General features: G+C 40.3%; 1 protein-coding gene across 2 annotated transcripts in view; it reads left to right on the top strand.

Moving 5' to 3' along the window:
* The first annotated feature begins 330 nt into the window (after window positions 1–330).
* The window catches only part of rmdn2 (regulator of microtubule dynamics 2), a 55,307-nt gene continuing 36,079 nt past the window's right edge, over window positions 331–19,558 (top strand). Inside the window, exons 1-4 of one of the 2 annotated variants that reach the window (XM_078176197.1) lie at window positions 331–379; window positions 3,289–3,743; window positions 18,613–18,790; window positions 18,900–19,002. In XM_078176197.1, the coding sequence (XP_078032323.1) occupies window positions 3,298–3,743; window positions 18,613–18,790; window positions 18,900–19,002 (727 nt within the window). In that variant the 5' untranslated portion in view covers window positions 331–379; window positions 3,289–3,297. Of the gene's footprint in view, window positions 380–1,601; window positions 1,676–3,288; window positions 3,744–18,612; window positions 18,791–18,899; window positions 19,003–19,558 lie in introns of those variants that run through there. The other variant, XM_033613670.2, reaches the window with a different exon arrangement.

Here is a 19,558-nt window from a genome sequence, read left to right as displayed (position 1 = left end):
CGTAAATTCATCTGTTTGTGCATTTGACAAAGATAAAATGAAAAAAGAAAAACACAAGCATCTAACAAAAATGTGAAACATAAGTACAAGATGTCAAAAAAAAAAAAATCACAAATAGACAAAAAAGTGTGCTGTTGTATCTGAAGTGGGGTTTTACCTATGGATTTTATATGGAAAACATGAAGTCTATCAGTAGTTAAACAAAGGAAATAACATTTGTAACACTTGACTCAAACCCTATAAGGACAGCTCTATGTTCACTGACCTGGTCCAAGGTTAATGTGATAATACGAGTGTTCAGTAACTTTTTTAAATCCTGGTGCACATTCTGCCCAAGATCACTGCAGGGACTCACTTGTGAGAGGAGTGAATCATCGAGGTAGGTCTTTGTTTGAGCTTCTTATTACACAATAATAATTTAGAGCAGCATAAATTTGATTTATAGTTTTATAATATGTAAGATCATGACTTATTGATAGGGGCAAATGAGACTGAAAACTTTCTACTTTAAATTAAACTCATAAATTAACTGTTGATGATTAATGAGTCCCTTTAAATGCTGTTATTATTACCTGTTCATATAGCAAGTGCTATGTAACACTCCTTGCACTGCTGCTGCTCACTGATTATTCACTCACTTGTCGCAGAGATAAGGTTGATGAAAGACAGCTCTTTTCAAGGAATACAGTTCTAAAGCAAACCATCCAAATAGGTTGAAATGTACCACTACAGCTACATTCTATCATTAAAACAAAAATACACACTCAAAGCTTATTATAACATGTATTGAAAAGGGAAAAAATTGATGTTGTAGTTTTATCAAGGTATTAAAAGAGGATTTTTCTGTAGTTCATGTAAAGGATAGGACTATACAGTATATGCTGTCAGTATATGTAGGTCAGGGTACAGTAAGTAAATGGATATGTCCTGTGGAAGATGCAAACAAAAGTTGTACTGTGAGTGCACAATCAGTGCTAAAAATAACTAAAAAGGTCAACCCATACAGGAGGCCCTCACACATCAAGATGGATTAGTAGTTCCTTGTGCAATATAATTCATGAAATGTTCTGAAACATAGTATATAGACTGGAGTACTAATGAGAGGTACCAAATTGTTAGAACAAGGACTTGAATGTTTATTCATTTCTTTTTTTTCTAGACATCATCACCTTGCTGGTCTAACCAGCAGTACTTAAAAAGCAAGAGGTAACAATGGATAGATCAGAAATCTGTCAACGATCTACACCTAATGGAAATTTGGATCTCTTTTCACTTGATATGTATCAGTTCGGTTTCAGGGAGGCGGCAACATCAGAGGGATGTTGTATGCTGTAAAGCCCTCTGAGGCAAATTGTTATTTGTGATATATTGGGCTTTATAAATAAATGTGATTGATTGATTGATTAATTGATTGATTGATTGATTGATTAATAACACGAATTTAAAAGGTTGGAGTTCCTAGTAAGATCAGCTTAAATAAAAAAAAATGATTATTTGATGAGGATTTTTTTTGCGTCAACCACACAAATAAGTCGTAAGTCTTTTTAGCAGTGAGGTTGACGGAAGTGAAGCCCGGAACGCTTTATGGTTGTTCCTGAGCGCACACGGGATGTTTTGACGGTTACACCATCGAGCTGTCAAGTCAACAGAAGTGCCTCCCTTCCTTACCTGTGCAGTAAGAGCTCTATTGTCAATTTGGCTGTAATTTAGAAAGAACATGCTTTTGTAACGTGTTGTTGTGACGCTGTTTTACTTAAGGTGCGCATTTGAACGCCTTTTAACCGTTTAACCTTGGTTAGTAACTGTGTTTGACTGTTAGCTCAACGTTTGGCGACTTTTAGCTAGCAGCAAGACTTTGTCATTGGCAGGTAATCAATGTAATTAACATTAATAATGACGGTATGAAGTTAATAAGGGTGACACATGCTGGAGACTCCGTCAGACGCTGCATTTTAATGTGTTCAGGCTTAAACGTTAGAGAGCTGCTGTTACTGTGTCTTATGGCTAACACGCTGTGTGATTAGTGTGTTGATCCAATTATCTTTGCTAGGTGGTCAGACATTCTTAACGTTGTTGTTGTTGTTGTCTGTTCGTTTTCATTGAGGTTATCGCTTTCTCGTCAGTCGTTTATTACATTAGCTTTCCGTTAGCTCACCATAACGTTTGCTAAAGCAGCAGGGGCTCCTCACCTGAAGCAGGACAGAGGTAAATTGTTGAGTTGGTTAAAGGGCATGGTCACTGGATAACCGTGAAAAAAGCTGTCACTCACTTGGTGTTGAAATTACAGGAGGGATTTCGAGGACACACACGGGGAGAATGATGTCCAGAAATAGAAAGCAAAAGTATGCTTTTTAGAGAAGCTTCACATTACTGTGTCATTTTGCTTCAGACTTAGTGACCTGAAACATTGCAATCAGTATTTTATTCAAGTTATAACTGTTTAATAACAGTGTAGTCTGCAACTCTAAGCTACCCACCAGCAAACACTGATCCTGTCAGCCAGTGAGATATTAATTTTGCTATTGTGTTTGTCTAACAGTAATATCCATCTAGGTGTCAGCTTACTATGAGTTACTTTTTGTAACTCTCTCTGTGTTCATATTTCATGAGTGTCATCACTTGCACTTGTTATGGCCATTTATTAGTCACAGTACTATAATACCTAACATAAAATATTAATTATTAAACTGAACATACTCCCACACTCTGGCTAACTTGCAGACCTAATATCAATTTCAAAGATTAGTTGATACGAAGTTGAATAAAGTGAGATGGTTAAAAATAATCTCAAACTAGTAGATTTTTATGTATTGAAGAAATTAAAATGGCATTTTTAACTGACAAGACACTTGACAGATCAATAGACAACAATTGTAGAAATAAATTAATAGTTTCTGACTTTTTTTAAGCCAAAATGCCAAACATTTGCATGCTGTGGCTTAGTAAATGTGAGGATTTGCTGCTTTTCAGTGTTTCGTTTCATTGTAAATTGATACTGTATATCTTTGGGTTTTGTAATTTTAGTCAGAAAATTCAAGCAATTTGAAGCTATCATCTTGGGCTTTTGAAAATTGCGACAGGAATTTTAACAATTTTCTTACATTTTATAGACTAAATTTTTTTTTTGATAAATTGCCAAAGTAATCTACAGTCTAAGCTATGATATAAAGTCACTTTAAAAAAAATATTTCCACAATTTTCATTTTTCATGTTTTTGTTATGCAGTGTCTGCAAAATATTGGTGAAGTCAGTAGCTTAAAACTTGTTATTTTTGTCTGTCCTCTGCAGGCCTGCAGGATGGCCCAGGCAGACAGTAAGGTGCTGGTTCTGGGAGCTCTGGCTGGAGTGGCTGGCATCAGTTTGGCTGTGGTGTGTTATCAAGGCTTTAGGTCAAGGCGAAGAAGCTCATGGCCAGGGTTCTACCTCAACCGCACTAATGAACAGGGGCCTGGCATCATGGTGGTGGATGGTCCAGGTTTGCCTACGGGTCAGGCTGAGGTGCTGGAGCGCCTTGAGGCCCTGATCCAGTGCGTGTCTGAGCTAAAGGAGGAGATGAAGTCATTGAAGAGTGCTCTGCCGACGCTGCAGGATCAAGTCAGGGAAGAGCTGAGGGGACGGGATGAGGGGCGTCGAGCCAGCCCTCTCCACAGGACCACACCAACACGAAGGAAAAGGGCTGCAGGCACCATCGCCGGGGCCAGAGCTGGCGGTCGGAGCTCAGAGGAAGCCGAGAGTGAGGGAGGGTGAGTACTTTAGAAGCTGGGAGATCCCGTTATATAATCAGTAATTATACACATCTCAAAAACATGTCCTCACATAGGAATTACCTCACTGTGCTCGCAGCAGATTCTTCAAAATTATCCTATTATCCAAACTCACTTTTGTTACAACAGATTCTAACATGGTAACGTGCAAGGCACAAAAGTCATACTGATACTGACATACTGACATTTGTTGTATTCAAGTTTGCAGGATTTAGACACTTACACGAAGTTTAACACAAAATGTCACCAATTTTTAAACTGCACACACGCACTCACACTGTCCCTGGCTAACTTATAAAACAGGTATTAATTTCACATGGCAGACTTGGACCTTTGATCACAGCCAGTACTTTGGATCATTTCTCCCATGCCGTTCATTAATTTGCCAGAACACTCTGTCCTCATAGTACAGTTCATCAGACTTGCCATCAGTTTGTTCATTAATCACACACTGTTCCACATGAATATACATGTTTGTCCCAATTCCTCATGTACCCTCTACTCCTTTTAAGGAATCCACAATGCATCTGCATAAGTCTTTCTGTGTCTGAGGTGAACATGAATTGCACCTGAATGGTGGTAGTAAGACCTAACAGGGCTCTACAGCCCGAGCACTTCTCTCACATGTGCAAATGAAAATTAGAATGTGCAAATGTGACAAATTTTTTGGGCCCACTGGTATGGACCTCTACTCTGTAACAGCGCTGAGCAATCACAAGTGGACTGATGTTTTTATAGTTTATACAACACTAGCAGAATGATGTCTTCTCCAGTAAAAATCGATCTGGCTGATCACATCACCGCAATTTCTGGAGTTGTTTTCTCCTAGTGAAACTCTCCTTCACCTTGCATCAATAATTTAAGGTTATCGGCTTCATAGTTCTGAATCACAACCTCCAATATTTGGAGAAAATATCTTGTGAAAATAAATTGTGCCAATGTCAATAGGCTCCTGTTATTTTAATATGCCAGCTACATATTTAATTAAGATTTCATATCTTCTGCTGCTTTACACATATATTTTACTATATACACCAAGCATCTTTGATACAAAATCCCTTATCTCATTTTCAAGTTGTAGTTTCTATATGTAACTTTCAGAAAATCCTTGGTTTTAATGACACTGTCGCCAGTTAAGTGACCTGCAATCAGCATCCTGTTGTCAAAATACATAAGTATGATGGATCATGTTAGTTGATGAAGTATTTTGGCAAGCTAGCCAGCCACCATAGCAGTAATGTTAGCAAGCAAGCCAAGGTTAGCCGTCTTGCTGTAACTTAGCTACACTGCATGAACCTGGTGTTGGTTGATTTGTAATGTTAGCCGATAAAGTAATTTGCAAACCAGCCTTGGCGCTGTGAACAAATGACTGTAACATTAGCTGGTGTTATCCACTCAAGACAGTATTTTGCTATGTTTGCTAGTTAGCAAGTCATCTGCATCAGCAAGCAAACTTACAATAGCTAACATTAGCCTGCTAAAACCACAGGATCACAATTCATACGTCATTGTTTCCTCTAGGAATTTTCCAGTACTTGGAGCGCTGAATTTATGATATGGGGCACTGAATTTGATGACTTATCTGTGTGTCAGACCGCAAATGAAACATGAATTAGCTAGGACACCCCACAGTCCTTCTGCTGCACTCCCCGCTGCTAGGCCACTACTTTGCCGGGAGCTAAGTGGACAGTAGCTCTGGAGACGGACTGGACAGGACAGCCAGTGCTGACTGAATCCAAATTGCCACAGCTGTAACTGAAGGTCCATCTCCAGGCCACTACTGTAAAACATGTCCGAAACGCAGCATGTCTAGAATTTGTGTTGTGGTGGATGCCATTCATTTGATATTGACATTAACTGACTCCATTTCTCTAAGGTAACTTAAGCTAATGTCTCACACTATTGGAGCCTTAGGGGAGCTGAAGAGAGACAAGGCACTTGAGTGTGCTCTCAAACATCACATCCTTTGGATTTTCCCAGAAAATTTCCCCCGAGTCCTTTTGAAAGAAATCAGTCCTCAGGCTGCTGCAGGCAGCTCAGAAAGTTGAGGAAGGTCTCAGTTTTTAGTTATGTTACACTCTGTTCACCTATTGGCAATGAAAAAAGATGAGTGCGAATAATAAAAAGTTACATACCAAACCTTTTAACAAGGAGAATTTAAATCAATATGGTGTTTTTATAAATGTAAAAGCAGTTTCTTTAACTAATGATTAGTTTATACCCAACTGTGATCAGGGGTAAATAAGGTGATAAAGCTGAGGGTGATTGAGATGTTTGATCAAAGTGTGATGACTAATGAAGCAGTCTAATCACATACATCATTGTCATTGTGCAGATGCTTCTAATAATTTAGAATCGGTATCATCATTACATAGTTTGTCCCACTTACTCCAATGTTTACAATACTTAGCTGCTGCTCATGAGTTGGTACAGTATTACATATTTTGGTGTAAAGGGTTTTAAAATAGCTGTAAATATTTGTCTCTGGTTTGTATCTTTGTTACCTTCATCCGATCACAAAGAATTAATGTATTTTTGATACTGATATTGGCCTGTACATTAGACGCAAAGTTTCTCATTTATATCATTTTCGGCCAGAAACTGACTTCAGGCTGTTGTCATTTCTTAATGTAAATAAGACAGATAAGAAACATAAATATCTCAACAAGTGGCAAACTGTAAATTGATTTCAGGTTAATTTCTACTTTAACAATCTCATCCGTTGATCAGTGTGTGAGTCAAAAATCTTGTGGTCCTCCTTTACCAATTTAACTCTGTTCATTTTATGTGCTCAATTTTAGTTCTTCTGACACTACGTACATGCGCCTCAGGTGCTGCAGAGAACAGCAGACTAATCAAGCACCACATGCTCAGTCATCTACCTCCATTCTCAGCCAAATGCCTTGAACTTGTGCCAGCCTTAGGTAACATAAACAACAGATGTGTTTCTTTTGAATGGACTATCATTTTGAATCTCATAAAAACAAATATCAACAGTAAATGATGATGATTATGCCAAGGCTTTAATGTTTTCTGCAGTCATGCAGACTTAGGTTTTTCTTGGACGTGAATGATATTTCAAACATGCGATTCAGGAATTGTATCAGATCAGAGAATGCTGCGTTTGGATATTGTAGCACAAACAGGTCTTTGCAAGGACTTGATGGACATTTACTTAGCCTGGGTTGACCTTTGCATGCTCTGTGTAGGAAGTAGAGTATGTGAAGTGCCAAGAAGAAATAACACTCAATGCAGCTGCTTTTACATCCTAACCACACTGTTTTTAGGTGTGCAGTGAGCCTTAGATCAGAGCTGTGCGGCTCCTCCCCACCTCTGTTACTGTCCTCGTGATGATGAATCAATTGCCTTGGAGCAAATTTTTTACAACTACAACAACACAAAGTAGGCCAACTTAACATCCACTGCACCCTGGGTAATTAATCAGTGTTGTCTTTTACTGTCTGTGTCCTCTAAGAATCACATACCAGGCAAAGGTTGGGTCAAGTGATTTTTTCCCTTGGTTGCCAGAAAAGAAGCTAATGTCTGTTGTTTAATATTTAAGATACTTGAGATAATTCACATGCAACCAGGCACATATATCCGTAAACTATCATTTAAAAAATATACCTTTTTCAGTACTATTTACTTGGTAAAGTGAAGTGGCATGAGAAGTACTGATAGTATGCTTAAAGTATTGCAGGTCATGTACTTTTGTTGGCATTGGAAGTAAGACAGCTCATAGACAGGTAATAACACCATATCATATGAGTCTTCTTTCATGATGAATAAACATTTCAGGCCAGCCTACCTCTACTTAAGTTACCATTGCTTTCCTCATTGGCTAGAGGAGCAGCTGGAAGTGTAAGACTGCCCTCTAGCAGATGTGGTTCACAGGTTTTGAGTGACAGTCGTCGGGCGCTTCAAATGCTTTTAATTACAGCCCGGGTTATTATGCTTAAAAAGAAATCACATCACGCACACACCTCCCATAATTAAAGAGCCTTTCCTGCCGCTTTTTTTGTATGAGCAAAGGGTGTGGGGGTATTGGGAATGGTGCAGTGAAGAAATTTCAGCCCCTTAGGGAATGTGTAGCGTTCCCCCAGAGGAGCCAGTTACACCCCTAATCCTCACATCCATTTAAAGGGCTCTTCATGTCTGTTCGGCTGGCTTGGAAGTGTTTGGAACACAATAGCTCCACACAATATCCCAACAAGAGCCGTGATGCTAAGAGTTGGGTAATAGTTATTGCGTGTTTGTTGAAATCTAAAGCCTTAAGAATACATTTGAGATTACCAAGATTAGTGCATTTATTGTTCGCTGCAAAATGTGAATTTGCAAACATCTCAGTTTAACATTTTGCGGCATTGAAAACTGTCAGCTGCAGCAACAATCAGCTACTGATATAATAAATTAGAGAAAAATATATCTGCAACTGTAAAGTTAACTGAGCTTACATAACTGTAAATAACTGAGGCAGCACATTTCCAACAGGGGGCATTGTACAAGTATGAACAGGGCCTACAGCAAACTCTGCTGCAGAGCATGATAGACGCACATCAGGAATAGGGAAAGGCTTGTGTTTATAACCCCTGGAGCTGATTACTTTTGTAATCTTAATGGTTTTCTAACATTTGTGCTGAAATGTTTTTCTAGTTGCATGACTGAAGTTAAATAATTTAAAAAGATGTATGTATATATATATATTTTTAAAACCAACTATGTCCTGTGTGTTTGCAGAGATATTTCAAGTGTGACCAGTGTTGCCAAATTGTCTGATAAGACAGTGTTGCTCCAACCTTAGTCTGTGTTAGGATATTACTTCTGCAGAAATGCTCAGAACAGTTAGTGTGACATAACGTCAAAATTACAGAGCAGTGTGCAGTAGTGTCGATCAAAACAAGGGAACATGCGGACCCAGCCACTGAAAGGTTGAAAGTTCCAGCTGTTTATTCTGTTCACTCCTCATGTGTCACAACAGCTTCCTCAGAGCTACCTCTCTGCAGGTAAGGAGACCCATCAATCACCCTGTCTGTGTGCCAAGCTGTCAGAGGCCTCATTTAAAAGTGTCTTGTAGGAACTTGTAATTCCTTGAACAGTTCCCACTGAGTTTATTCACATCACGTCGCTGTAGCTCAAGGACATTACCACTTCTTTTTTCCTTTTCCAAAAAAAATGCATTTATGATATTGGAGAGTTGTTGATTTAAGCAGATTCAAGCAGGAGTTTTGTTTAGTGACGGGCAAGCCTGATCAACACACACAGAAATGTGTAGAAAGAGAAAAGGGAGCTCATTGTCTGCTTTGTGATTAAAAGCTCTAGTCTGACATCCCTATGATGTCATGGTACGTGCTGCTCCGCAGCTGTCCGTATCCGAGACATTCACATCTATATCCTCAGATTTATGCTTCAAGAAAAGGCTTTTAGCCAAACAAACACATTTATTGGATTGCATACAATGTATACCATGCACGGAGAGCAAAGCAGACACATTCAGCTGTCTGATGTGTCCCCACTCACCCTGGCCGGCCGCTGACCTAAATCTGTCAAGTTTAACTCTGACCACCCACATCTCTCATTCATGTTTGCTTTTCTACGATCCGACAACCTTGACTGTAAAAGGCACCTTCATGTAAATTTGGGATAAATGAAATGTTGATCTTGCTCCCTGAATTGTTTCCCCCGATTGTCTGTGAAACATTAAAGCAGCTATAATCAATATTTGTGTTAACAATGGATCACATGACTATCTCTTTGTGAAATGAGCCACTCTTTCTGGATAACCCACAAAGAATTTTTATCTTACTCTGCAGTTTCTTTCAGGTCTGTAGAGCATTTTAGCATGTATCAGCTAGGGCTGGGTATTGGTACTCAGTACTTTTAAGATATTGACCAAAAAAAAGAAAATGTCTCCAGTCAAACAGTACCTGCATTCAATCCCTTTTGCGTCGGGGGTCTGATACTGGACTCCCCGCCAGAAAACTTTCTGTTGCTGCCGTGTCCGTAGCCTCTGTCCTCCATGCTACCGTTCAGTTCACCATCTGTCCAGTTAGCAGGAACTAACACAGCAGCAGCAGCTACCATCCAACACTGAGCCGTTAAACAGTCTCAACAAACTCACACCAACACCAAAACAGCTTGACTCTGTTGTTAAACCTAACTGTTAGATAATGTTGGTCTTGTTATGCTAACAGTTAGCCCTGTATGTGCAGGTGAGTGAACTCTCTCAACTGTCCTTGGCGCGGAGCTCCACTCGCACACCAGTAACAAACCATATGGTCTGTGGTGTGGTTAAGTAGTGCACGGTGTGTTTGACGGAGTTGGCAGTTCAGTATGCCCAGATGGCACCAAAACATTTGGACATATCGCTATACTACACACCACTCCATTCAGATTATAGGTATTAAATGAAGTAATCTGTTGGTATCATAATTTTTTAAAGGATACCCAGCCCTACTATCAGCTCATTGTTTTCGTTTTCTAGTCCATAACTTCACTGTTTTGGTTCATTCTCACTGCTCACAAAGGCAGCTGCATAGATAATATTAACTCCTGAGCGTCCTTGGACCCTTTGCTATCCTTACACATCTATTATTGTCGTTATTACAGGAGTAAACTTTGGCAAAATTACAAGCCAAATGTCATGTCAATACAGTTGTGTACAAACCCTTTGTTACTTCCTCTTGCTATTTTAGAAACAAAGTGTTACAACATCCTAACAGAAGTTCTATTTATGGTCACCCAGTAGAATTAAAACTAGTGTGGTGGCATGAACATGCAGTGGGAATTATTGACTTGTAGTCTCATCATGTGTCAAGTTACAAATGAATGACAGGTTATTTTTTGCCCACATTTTTTCTGTGTGAATTACCACAACAGAGGAGGGCATACATAGAAACCCAGTCATGTTGTCAGCTGGGTGGTTGGGCGGCTGATCAATTGGAAATTAGGAGTTAACATCTAAGGAGTGAGTCCCTGCCCAGCCTTTGGGGGGTATGGGAATAAATAACTGGACCTTCTCCAGTCAGTCAGCCACTGTTGTAGAGAAGGCATAGGTCCTGTCACCACAGCTACACAGAGTGAATAAGCTGGGCTGCGTGTTCCAAGGCCCGGTGGTGTTGGGATGGTAACTTGGGTTTGTTTTGAACTGTGTAACCGCGGAGACTACCATTGCTAAGCTCTATTGAGAGATCCCTTCAATGCCCCTTGGGGTCTGTTTAATGAGTGGCTGAGCTCCTCTAGTGAGAACACTACCTGTTGAAAATGAAGGTCTTTAAATGTACAAAGTACCCAGAGTGTTACAAGGCTGGACACAGCATGAGTAGACGCATTATACTGTTTCTTGCCATTGAATACAAAGTGGAAGATTAAAAAAAATGTGGGCTGTGTTTATACAAGTAACAGATTCACTAATATTGACTTGGTATAATGAGTTTGTTCTTATTATTCAGGGGTTTCGGTGTAAAAATACCTCTAGTATGTAAGAAGAGCTATATGTCTTGAATGCCTTATTTAAAATATGTGCCCATAGAGGTAAATGCTGCATCTATTATATTAATTTATTTTGTGTGGTATTTAGGGTGTTTTCACATGTAGTCCTTCTTAAACAAACCAAACTCAGTTCTGTTTCTGGTCAACTGCAGCTCTGATGGGGCCTTAGTCCTCTTTCTGTTCACACTATAGCCTATATATAAGATATTAACATAGTTTTGTCTTTACTTTGATGTGGTACTGCAGTGTGGTTATGAAGCCCCTCGCTTTTCAACTTAGAATTGGAGGAAACCATAGCGTTTCCGTGTACTGTAGACTGTTGCAGTTTGATGCATTCTACATTCCACATTTGAAGAAGTGCAGTATCTTTCATGGACCAAACTACTCCTCATCCTGTGTCCTTGCAAGTGTTACAAGCCGTAATAGTTTCGTCTGTTTTTTTCAAGTGTCTCAGTGCAATAGCATGTGATCAAGAGGGCTAAATACAATGGCAAAGAGCAAAGCGAACCTGGAGAGCTTTGCACTCAAAAGTCACAGATTAAGTGAACCGTACCATGGACTTGAAGTGAATCGAGAGGTCTGAGTTGTCTTAGAGTGTTCACATTTGCGCAAAAAATGCTGTGTCACTGCTGAGTCCAGTTAGAGGTATGAAAAGGACCGAGTGAAATCACCCGTAGTGATATAAAACAGAATAACAAGCACATTTCACATTTGTGGAACTTTAATTGGTAAATGTGTGGTATCTGTATTTGCTGATGATTCATTGATTATCAAAAGGGTCCAACTGTCGATTAACTAATAAATTTATGGACCACTAATTTCAATACTATAAAGTGAAAGGTATATGCAGGAATTGATAGTTACTTGTTTGTATGTACACTGCAAGATACTATTGTAGGAATGTTACATTTGTTATAATGGGAAAGACAATGCTGAAGTAAGCTAACTAAGCTAACCGCAGGCACCTTCCTGTCCAACTCCAGATTCACTCTTGTTTTTCGATGCTGTGCCCTCAATTTTTGTAGCGTCTCTTGGATACGGGCTGCTTTCAGTCTGATCACTACCTTTTCTATAAAGTCCTGACCTCACCTGTGCACTTATAGGTTGGGGGCTGCAGACCTAGAAATGTCCAGAACACAGCAAAATGAATACAGACAGAGGGCGGAGTCTCTTTAGATAAATACGCTGCTACACTTCTAGTAGGCCATAAGTGATGATTTAGAGACATTACTATTCTGAGTCTATACATTACTTCCTGGGAGAATGCTGCATAGTTTGCTTTAATGTCTGAATGGGCCAGAGGTGTCAATGACCATGACGAATGTGAACCTCTTCCACCAAATCTGGACTATGAGTTTTAGCCCACAAAGTCATTGCCCTGTCTCTTTCTGTTTTATGTGCTTCAACTGCTGTTTGTCATTTTCTGTGCTGTCCTCTCCATGTGCATCACAAACCAAAAGTTGCTAAATTATAAATGATTTTTCTGTTTTTTGTTTTGTTTTGTTCTTTTCCACATTTTTTCTGCCCTGACAAAATGAATTTCCCTATAGAACAAAATATCTTGTTCTGTGTGAGGGCCTGCTGGTATATAATGTACTTAGTCAGTGTTGAAATGCTAATGACAATATTTAGACTTGTTCTTTCAGAGCTGTGCATTGCTTGTAATATTGCAAGGACCATAATGGCTCCTGCACAAACATATGTACAGTACAGGCCAAAAGTTTGGACACACCTTCTCATTCAATGCGTTTTCTTTATTTTCATGACTATTTACATTGTAGATTCTCACTGAAGGCATCAAAACTATGAATGAACACGTGGAGTTATGTACTTAACAAAAAAAGGTGAAATAACTGAAAACATGTTTTATATTCTAGTTTCTTCAAAATAGCCACCCTTTGCTCTGATTACTGCTTTGCACACTCTTGGCATTCTCTCGATGAGCTTCAAGAGGTAGTCACCTGAAATGGTTTCCACTTCACAGGTGTGCCTTATCAGGGTTAATTAGTGGAATTTCTTGCTTTATCAATGGGGTTGGGACCATCAGTTGTGTTGTGCAGAAGTCAGGTTAATACACAGCCGACAGCCCTATTGGACAACTGTTAAAATTCATATTATGGCAAGAACCAATCAGCTAACTAAAGAAAAACGAGTGGCCATCATTACTTTAAGAAATGAAGGTCAGTCAGTCCGGAAAATTGCAAAAACTTTAAATGTGTCCCCAAGTGGAGTCGCAAAAACCATCAAGCGCTACAACGAAACTGGCACACATGAGGACCGACCCAGGAAAGGAAGACCAAGAGTCACCTCTGCTTCTGAGGATAAGTTCATCCGAGTCACCAGCCTCAGAAATGGCAAGTTAACAGCAGCTCAGATCAGAGACCAGATGAATGCCACACAGAGTTCTAGCAGCAGACCCATCTCTAGAACAACTGTTAAGAGGAGACTGCGCGAATCAGGCCTTCATGGTCAAATAGCTGCTAGGAAACCACTGCTAAGGAGAGGCAACAAGCAGAAGAGATTTGTTTGGGCCAAGAAACACAAGGAATGGACATTAGACCAGTGGAAATCTGTGCTTTGGTCTGATGAGTCCAAATTTGAGATCTTTGGTTCCAACCGCCGTGTCTTTGTGAGACGCAGAAAAGGTGAACGGATGGATTCCACATGCCTGGTTCCCACTGTGAAGCATGGAGGAGGAGGTGTGATGGTGTGGGGGTGTTTTGCTGGTGACACTGTTGGGGATTTATTCAAAATTGAAGGCACACTGAACCAGCATGGCTACCACAGCATCCTGCAGCGACATGCCATCCCATCCGGTTTGCGTTTAGTTGGACGATCATTTATTTTTCAACAGGACAATGACCCCAAACACACCTCCAGGCTGTGTAAGGGCTATTTGACCAAGAAGGAGAGTGATGGAGTGCTGCGGCAGATGACCTGGCCTCCACAGTCACCGGACCTGAACCCAATCGAGATGGTTTGGGGTGAGCTGGACCGCAGAGTGAAGGCAAAGGGGCCAACAAGTGCTAAACACCTCTGGGAACTCCTTCAAGACTGTTGGAAAACCATTTCAGGTGACTACCTCTTGAAGCTCATGGAGAGAATGCCAAGAGTGTGCAAAGCAGTAATCAGAGCAAAGGGTGGCTATTTTGAAGAAACTAGAATATAAAACATGTTTTCAGTTATTTCACCTTTTTTTGTTAAGTACATAACTCCACATGTGTTCATTCATAGTTTTGATGCCTTCAGTGAGAATCTACAATGTAAATAGTCATGAAAATAAAGAAAACGCATTGAATGAGAAGGTGTGTCCAAACTTTTGGCCTGTACTGTACATTACATAAACACACAGTAATACAAATAGATCCTTAGCTTCTTTTTCTTTCAACTCAAGTGATTCATGAGCCGTGGAATGGCGTGACAGGAATGCGCTGATCACTCAGTACTCTGCTGCCTGTCTCTCCAGCTCCACTGAGTAAATAACTGCAGCGAGGGAGGGAAAACGGACTGTTGAATGAATAAAAGGACCAAAGGATGAATGAATTAGAGTATGAATGAATGACACAAGTCATATAATGTGACCGTCTTGCTGCAGTTAAAAGCCAGGCCTGTTTGTTGCAAGGCATTGCTCTATGGTGCGGTCAGACAACAAAGGAACACTACAACAGTCAGAGTAAACACAAAAGCACACACATTCAGATTTTTTTAAGATGGGTTGTATTGGCCAATAAAAGGTTTGAGCCTTGCCTGCAGGTTTTAAGGTTTACTCAGGGGTTAGTGCAGAGAGAGGGATTGTGGAACGGCTTTGGCACACTATTTCAAAATGACGATGTGAACACAGAGAGAGATTAAAATAAAGATACTGTAAAGTCTAGTTTACAGTACGGTAACAGTGATTCTCCATTCCCTACTAAGCTACTGGATGTAACTAAAGTACAGTCATGGGTCACAGAGTTCTCACTTTATACTCTGTTTTTGCATCTGTTTTATAAAAGGGAAAATATGTCACTTTTTAAAGAAGATAACACAATCTTTCTCTTACAAATAAAAAGTTGAATTCATAAGCAATAAAACGCTCAGTTTAATAGTGAGGGGTTTTGGAGCCTTACTCCATCTGACCAGTGGTGGCTTATGTTTGCCAATTTTCACAAACTTTGGATAGGTGCAACTGACATTACTGAGTCAGCTCCCCAGCATTATGACTCATATCTACTCATGCTGTTGTTAAACTATGTTTTAGCATTTACCATTATCTTGTAATTATTACTAAAAGTTAGGCTCACTTTAAACCTGCGTTAATTAATGTCTTGGAGCAGAGAAAACAAAGAATTTGATCCAATACTTCTATAAATGTATTATTATTTCAGCTTTAAAGCAGATTAATTATCATTTAAATAACAGAACAGAATGAAACTTTACTTTTTACATTGATATGGTGAACTTGTTAGTTTGCACTTGCTCATTTACACAGCCAGAAGACATGGAGCAGCATGATAGTTACTCTCCTTTTAGCTCAGTTTTGATCTCCACTACCTCTGGAGGGCAAATATCTCGCTGTTCAGTTGCTGAATGCTCCACTGTGTTCATCAGCTAGTCACTAAATTTGTCTCCCTGGTTGGGTGTTGAGTAGATAGGGTACAGTGGGTTTTTAAGTCTGTTTTGCTGAGAACAGCTGCCTACTGCTGTTAAATGATGTGAGTGATCAAAACAGTAAAGTTGTGAGACATAAAGCCAAAATAATGAGCTCAAATAAGGTGAATCGTTCCGTAGATTTTAAGGGGACATAGCCTGGGGACTAGATGAATCTGCAAGCTCATGTTGTATTTGCTCTGGCAGATGGGTCTGGTTCCCCTCCAATTCAGCCAGATTTCCAGCCGGTCACAACTGCTTTATGCAAAACATTTTGGCTTGCATACCTAAAAACACTATAGCAAGCGTAAACCTAGCTTAGCAAAGAGGAGTGCTGCTCAGAAACTTTCAAAAACAACCAAGATGGTGCAGCTGATGTGATGTGGAACTTTGTGTTTAAGATCCATTTCTGATTGTAAAATAGGCAAGAGTTTGCATATTGATGCTACAGTATCACAGCTCATCTCTTCATGCTGTAGTCTGTTTTAATATGTCCATCCCTCAGCGCTACATCACATATCACATCACATATTCCATTGCTCTGATTAGTTGTAGGTCTATGCATGTGGCAACCTCCGGTCTGAAAAATGAAGCCAACACAGAAGTGCCAAAAACTGCAGTTCCTCAAATGGCCACTGGATGCTAAAGTAAATCCCCATAAATACCCAAATGACCAATTTTATAGCAAAAACAAATATGTTTACAGTCTGTTACAAAAAAGCTTTAGCCCCCATAGCTAATTTTTCAGTTCATGACAGCAGTATGAGGGGTGCATTTTTATATAACTCACCTGTTTGAGTCAGATCCACCCCTCGCTCCCCTGAAGCCCCACCCTCTCATCCAAATATGATCACTTCTGGCTCCAAAAATTCAGGATGGTGATGGCCAAAATGTCAGACTTGAGGCATTATTTTCATACCGTCTATTGGTCTGTTCAAGTGCATCCAGAGGAGTTTTGATCTATGGCCGTTGACAATGCCCCTTGGAAACTGACAACGGACTGAGAGGTTCCAGACTAATTCGCATTTGCAATTTGGTCTGGCAGTGTCAGGCTAGAGGGGAAGTGCAGTGGCGGGTTTTAATTTTCTGTGGGTTCATATGCTAGCCTGGAAATACAGACTCAAATCTAGAAAGATTTGAGTAAAAACAAGGTGACATATTTATTGCACTAGCCCCATTTGTTTGCCGAACAGTGGGGCTAACTGATATATTTTGCTTTTGCCGTATCCCGTTGGCGAAACAGCAAAACGTCCTTCCTGGAAACTAAGGCTTATAAGTTGTGTAGTGTAGTTGGCTTAGCATTTCTTCCAAAGCTAAATTAAATGGACGCGGTCCTTCGGCAGCTGCCATCTTGGCAGTTTACTTTTCGACTCCTACAGCGCAGTGCTGTCTTCATCATGTTAAGCCTGCCCAGTGCCCGCATCCGTCAGATAGACTGATCTGATTGGTCCGATTGGTGATTCAGCGGGCTCTGCTCGTTGGGGCCAGATTCCCGTGCAGTGCAAATTCGAATTTGCTAGGGGCGGGGCATCTGGATTCCCAGGTTATTACTATGCATGAAAGCTGTCACATACACGTAGTCATGTGATTCATTGTTTATATAAAAAAAACTGAATGTTGCAGAGGATTTAATCTCATCTATAATCAGAATGCATTTAGTGGTAACAGACAACATAACATTGTGTTCTCAGTGCACCATTGCAGCTTCATTTGTGTTGTTGACTTTGTCGGCCACGGTGCATTATTCCTGACAGTTCCTTTCTTGACTGAAGAAAAACTCTTCAGCTCAAATGCCCTCACATTACTCCTGTAATCACAGCACTCAGGGTTGAAGGTGTGTGTTTTGGGGTGGAGTCAGGAAGCAGCCTCCGGCACGAGGCACCTGTTGGGTCCACGATGTTTCTGTCTGTGGCCCGCTCTGACACATCCCTCCAGAACCATGGCTCGCAGCCCAAAATATTCCTTAACCACCAATGACGCACATGTAGCCGCTGCCAACACTTAATAGAGGCTTTTCATATTTTCACCCTTGTCTGTGTCTTTCATTTTTACCTATACTATTAATATAGCATTTTTTTTTACTGCTCCTTCTGAAGTGTTAGCTCAAGGTGTTTGTACATACTTATAGTAGTTGAAAGGGCACTATAAAACATCTAATGCGTGTGTTGCGTGCCTCACCCCGACAAACAAGTCTCCCTGTGTTCGTGAAAAAAGCCTTTGGGTATCTACGTCAAGAGTTTCTGAACAGCTAGTATTTATAAACAATTAAGTGACCTACTTATGTAAACAAACCCGATGCCATTTGTGTGTAAACAGGCAGTGAAGATTGATCCTTTATAATCAGTACCTGGCAGAAAACGGCTTGTAAAAATGCTCGTTAAGACAGGATTTTGAATGATCTGAAAAAACTTCTCAGCTGAGGTGTTTTCATTCCACCTCACAAGTTGAAGATGGTTTTAGATTGAGTTACTGGGACACAGGCCATGGTCTTGTGATTCAGGGAAACTGGCAGCATTCAGACTGTTTATTGATGCTTCCTGAGGCCAAGTTGCACATCTCGCTGATGGCAGGATGGAGACAGTCTGGCCTGGTGGTTGGAACCACCTAGGTAATTTAGCTCACCTTTCTAATCCACATCAGTAAAGTTTAATTGCACACGCTGACAGCAAACTGACGGTACACTGTTTCCTTTTACCAACACATTGTGCTCTGTGTTTGTTTGTGCTTTCAGGTATATGACTGCACTGACAGACTCTGAGGAAGACGATTTAAGTGATGCAGAACAAAGCGATGAAGAACAACCTGCAGATAAGCTATGTGTCCTCCTCGAGAGGATCGACGGGTTGCGCCAGGGCACTGAATCTGACAAAAGGGAATGTCTCAACCTCCTTTTGGAGCAGAGAGAGGAGGTTTGTTGAATTGATTGTTGACTCCTTCAAACACTCAATGTATAGATGTTAATAATCATGTATCTTAGTACAGAGCAGTGTGTCTTAATATGGTGATGTGTCTCTGTAGTTTGGACAGAACTCAACATTTCTTTGGCGGCTAACTCGAGCTTACTGTGATGTTCACGACATCAGTTCCACTCTGGAGGAGAAGAAGACCCATGCAGAAACAGGTACATTACTAAACCTTGTAGCTCATTTGTCATGCATCCCCCTCTGAGTGTGAGGTGTTGTAACCACATCTGTTATGCTGGCCTTGTAACAAAGCAAAATGTGTGACTGTTGTGGTGGAAAGAGCACTGTGCATCAATTGAAGACTGGGCCTTCAAAAGCCTCTTTACACTGTGCAGTTGTTAGAAAGACATGAATAGTGCTCTATATTGGACGAAAGACAAGTCCACGGCTCAGAACACTTAATGTAGTCTAACACAGATTGTGACCAAGGTGTTTTTTAAAGCCATCTTACATGATGTGACATACAGGGAAAGTTATTTGGTAATCTATCACAGCCTGACCTATCAGTGTGAAATAGCTATACCGAATGTTTATTCCACATGCTCTCAATAATGTCATCTTCGTGATGACAAACATTTTTCTCACTGATCTCCCACAGGCTCTTGAGAAGCAGGGTACAAGGACTTTCCGTTCTTGTCTTGTGTTACACTCTAAGACTCTGTAGCGTAGACCATAATGCTTTTTTTCCAAATCTCAAACAGAGGCTGATTCTAC

This window comes from Epinephelus lanceolatus, chromosome 17 (genome assembly GCF_041903045.1).
Source record: "Epinephelus lanceolatus isolate andai-2023 chromosome 17, ASM4190304v1, whole genome shotgun sequence".
Taxonomy (NCBI): Eukaryota; Metazoa; Chordata; class Actinopteri; order Perciformes; family Serranidae; genus Epinephelus; species Epinephelus lanceolatus.
Note: the sequence above shows the minus strand (reverse complement) of the source record. Positions and strands in the feature narration are given on the sequence as shown.